This window comes from Coregonus lavaretus (genome assembly GCF_964263955.1).
Source record: "Coregonus lavaretus genome assembly, chromosome: 32".
NCBI lineage: Eukaryota > Metazoa > Chordata > Actinopteri > Salmoniformes > Salmonidae > Coregonus > Coregonus lavaretus.
Genome location: NC_140019.1, coordinates 1,651,611 through 1,656,415, shown reverse-complemented (window position 1 = coordinate 1,656,415; position 4,805 = coordinate 1,651,611). Strand labels below are relative to the sequence as shown.

Below are 4,805 nucleotides of genomic sequence, written 5' to 3'. Positions count from 1 at the left end.
AGTTCTTGACACAAACCGGTGCGCCTGGCACCTACTACCATCCCTGCTCATAGGCACTTAAACCTTTTGTCTTGTCACACATACACAATCCATGTCTCAATTGTCTCAAGGCTTAAAATCCTTCTTTAACCTGTCTCCTCCCCTTCATCTACACTGATTGAAGTGGATTTAACAAGTGACATCAATAAGGGATCATAGCTTTCACCTGGATTCAACTGGTCAGTCTGTCATGGAAAGAGCAGGTGTTCCTAATGTTTTGTACACTCAGTGTATATTCTGAAATAAATAAATATAACATAAATATAAGTATCTAGAAATGAATAAATAATACATTTTGACATGACATCTGTAACAAATATATTTCTGCCCCTTTCAGCATTATCTAGTCACATGTAAAACGAGAATAATACAGTTGAGTTCCTTCAAAGTCCTTAAATAAACAGAGCCCTTCCAAAACATCATAGCACCCCCAAATAAAAAGCAGTATAGAATCCCATAGATTTGGCCATTCCAATAATAGATAATAGAACAGTTCTATCTCTATGTTGTATCTATATGATTCCAACGAGCTCCTCAGTCCAACAGACACTTCCTGAAGTGTATTGACCCTAAAACAGAAGAGTGACCAATCCTCCTGCCCTCCCTCCCGCATCAGCATCTCTTCCTCTGATCCTCTTCCTGTTCCCTCCTATTCCACAGACAGCTACTCTCGGGGGTTAGTTTACCCCTGGAACATACAGCCTACTCATGCCTTGGTGTTTAGGTTGACAATGTCATACATTCTAGACTGTCTTCCTCGCTGAGTGTATGCTACTCCTAACTTGCTGGCTGGCTGGGGCTGCTGTAGGGCTGGTTGGCTCCACTGTCTTGGCCTGGCCTGCACACATCCCTGCTTCCCACAGCGGGAGGGACTGGAGCTTAATAAGCAGCTATTCCTGATCTGCAGGCCAGTCTCAGCTGTGGCCCAGAATCTCCTTGTACAGCTCCGGAACCCGTTCAGGGTCCACGGGCCTGGGCAGGAAGTGGGTGAACTTCTGGTGTCGCCTGGACTTTGTTCCGTCCCGAGGCGTGCCGTCCTTGTTTAACGCCACAAAGTAGCGAGTCCCTTTGTCTCCGTGCTTGTAAAGGTTGGAGGAGTATGTGTTGTACCAGTTCTCCTCAAACTGCTCCTTGAAGACACACTCAGCAGTAAGTTTCTCCTACAGGATAGAAAAGTATTTCAGATCAGATTGTGAAGTCAAACACTACAGGAACAAGATCATCCACATGTATCGATCACATTTTTACTAATACTGTAGAACTTTGTTCTAATGCTGTATCTGTACCCATTGGATTCAGTGATCACAATATAGGGGCTATATCCAGGAAAGCCAAAGTTCCAACAGCTGGGCCTAAAATAGTGTATAAGAGATCATTCAAAATATGTTGCTGTGACTCATATGTTGGTTGATGTAAACAAATATGTGTTGGTCTGATGTGATTAATAAGGAGCATCCAGATGCTGCACTTGATGCATTTATGAAATTGCTTCTTCCAATTATTGATAAACATGCACCTGCTAGGAAACTGACTGTTAGAACTGTTAAGGCTCCATGGAATGATGAGGAATTGAAAAACTGTATGGTTGAAAGAGATGGGGCAAAAGGAGTGGCTAATAAGTCTGGCTGCACATCTGACTGGTTGACTTACTGCAAATTGAGAAATTATGTGACTAAACTCAACAAAAAGAAGAAGAAACTGTATAATGAAGCCAATATCAATGATATAAAGAATGATGGAAAAAAACTTTGGAGTACTTTAAATGAAATTATGGGTAGAAAGACAATTTCAACACCATCATTCATCGAATCGATCAGTAATTCCGCTACCCAAGAATGGTAAAGAGGCCTTTACTGGTTCTAACAGTAGACCTATAAGCTTGCTGCCAGCTCTTAGCAAACTGTTGGAAAAAATTGTGTTTGACCAAATACAATGCTATTTTCTGTAAAGAAATTAACAACAGACTTTCAACATACTTATAGGGAAGGGCACTCAACATGTACTGCACTGACACAAATGACTGATGATTGGTTGAAAGAAATTGATAATAAGAAGATTGTGGGAGCTGTACTGTTAGATTTCAGTGCAACCTTTGATATTATTGACCATAACCTGTTGTTAAAAAAATATATGTGTTATAGCTTTTCAACCTCTGCCATATCATGGATTCAGAGCTATCTATCTAATAGAACTAAAATAGTTTTCTTTAATGGAAGCTTCTCTGATGTCAAACATGTAAAGTGTAGTGTACCACAGGGCAGCTCTCTAGGCCCTCTACTCTTTTCTATTTTTACCAATGACCTGCCACTGTATGCTGATGATTCAACCATATACGCATCAGCAACCACAGCTAATGAAGTCACCATATACCATATAATATTAACAAAGAGTTGCAGTCTGTTTTGGAATGGGTACCACTAATAAACTGGTCCTGAACATCTCTAAAACTAAGAGCATTGTATTTGGTACAAATCATTCCCTAAGTTATAGACCTCAGCTGAATCTGGTAATGAATGGTGTGGCTGTTGAACAAGTTGAGGAGACTAAATTACTTGGCGTTACCTTAGATTGTAAACTATCATGGTCAAAACTTATCGATTCAATGGTTGTAAAGATGGGGAGAGGTCTGTCCGTAATAAAGAGATGCTCTGCTTTTTTGACACCACACTCCAAAAAGCAAGTTCTGCAGGCTCTAGTTTTGTCTAATCTTGATTATTGTCCAGTCGTGTGGTCCAGTGCTGCAAGGAAAGACCTAGTTAAGCTGCAGCTGGCCCAAAACAAAGCGGCACGTCTTGCTCTTCATTGTAATCAGAGGGCTGATATAAATACTATGCATGCCAGTCTCTCTTGGCTAAGAGTTGAGGAGAGACTGACTGCATCACTTCTTCTTTTTATAAAAAACATTAATGTGTTGAAAATCCCAACTTGTTTGCATAGTCAACTTACACACAGCTCTGACACACACACTTACCCCACAATGCCACCAGGGGTCTTTTCACAGTCCCCAAATCCAGAACAAATTCAAGAAAGCGTACAGTATTATATAGAGCCGTTATTGCATGGAACTCCGTTCCATCTCATATTGCTCAAATAAACAGAAAACCTGGTTTCAAAAAACAGATAAAGCAACACCTCACGGCACAACGCCTCTCCCCTATTTGTCCTAGATCGTTTGTGTGTATGTATTGATATGTAGGCTACATGTGCCTTTAAAAAAAAATATGTAGTTCTGTTCTTGAGCTGTTCTTGTCTATTAATGTTCTGTATTATGTCATGTTTCATGTTTTGTGTGTACCCCAGGAAGAGTCGCTGCTGCTTTTGCACAGCTAATGGGGATCCTACTAAAATACCAAAAATACCAAAATGGTAAGGATGGACTGTGTGTTTACAGATGATAAGAACATAACTAGTCCAGAACTGGATCCTTTATGGCAGAATGTCACGATCGTTGAGAGACGGGTCAGACCAAGGTGCAGCGTGGTATGCGTACATGTTTATTAATACAAATAAACACTTGACAAAATAACAAAACAACGAAACGTGAAGCTCAAACAGTGGCTACACCACAACAAGCCAAACATGAGTCAAGATCCCACAACTAAGGTAGGCAACCAGACTACCTAAGTATGATCCCCAATCAGAGACAACGAGCGACAGCTGCCTCTGATTGGGAATCACATCCGGCCAAACATAGAAAAAGCTAACTAGATCTACAACATAGAAATACAATAGCATAGATCTCAACAGAAACTCACACCCTGACCCAACCAAGAAGAGTTCTCTAGATCAGGGCGTGACACAGAATGACAGCAATAGTGAATAAAACCCATTCATGCCACCTGCTGGTATAATATAATTTATATTGGACAACAAAAGACAACCCAGAGAATCTTTTACAACACATTTTCAATGAGAGGTGGGAGTACAGAAACAGCAGAGAGACAGTGAATTAGTGTAATACTTACAGAACCATAGAGCTCTCCATTGTCATTCATCCCCAGGTAGAGATCACTGTCCACTCCTCGAATACTTATCAATCCAACAGCAAGGCTTATGAATTCCAAAATACCTGGAGAAGAATAAATCAGTTGTTCCAGGTGTATTTCACCAGAGAGATCTAAGCCTTATTTTACAGATTGTGACCCAGCAGGGTAGAATATAGCCACATTTCACTATAAGACTTTCACATGACTTCCACTTATATTTATTGAAGAAATTATAACTGTTGCATTAAGTTGCACTTTTGCTGTAGGCCTAATATTAGCAACTGATGTTAAGCTATGAAACTGATCTTGCTCTAACACAAATAATAATAATAATAACAATACTAAGAATTATAATTAGAATCAAATAATTATAATAATAAGGTATTATTATAATGAATATTGCACATATATGGTTACATTATTAACCATATAATATTAACGTGTAATATTAGATGTGAAATATTACACATTAATAACTTGATAATTACCGAATCTACTGTGGTCCTTTCTTGTCCCTTGTACAGTGCCATCCGGAAGAATTTCCAGATGAAATCCAGTTCTACAGTATAGCTGCCTTCTCCGGATAATCCCTTTTAAATGAGTTAAATCTGCCGTGGCGCTCCGGGACAGCCTCTCCCCAGCACCAGGTACGAGGTGTTCACCCTGACCCAGCAGTACCACTGGACTCTCTCGAAGAGACGTCAGGAGATAATGGGACCCGACGTGCCCCACACCATCAATGCCGTGCAAGAAGCTTCCAACTTCACCCAGAGCCGTCAT

At 40.2% G+C, this 4,805-nt stretch overlaps 1 protein-coding gene across 1 annotated transcript; it reads right to left on the bottom strand.

Moving 5' to 3' along the window:
- Positions 1-953: 953 nt before the first annotated feature.
- LOC311107800 (fibroblast growth factor 20-like) lies at positions 954-4,805 on the bottom strand (the record flags this gene model as incomplete). Its single annotated transcript, XM_084150352.1, has 3 exons — positions 954-1,199; positions 4,005-4,108; positions 4,514-4,805. 3 exons carry the CDS (start codon positions 4,803-4,805, stop codon positions 954-956), a joined length of 642 nt encoding a protein of 213 aa, XP_084006478.1.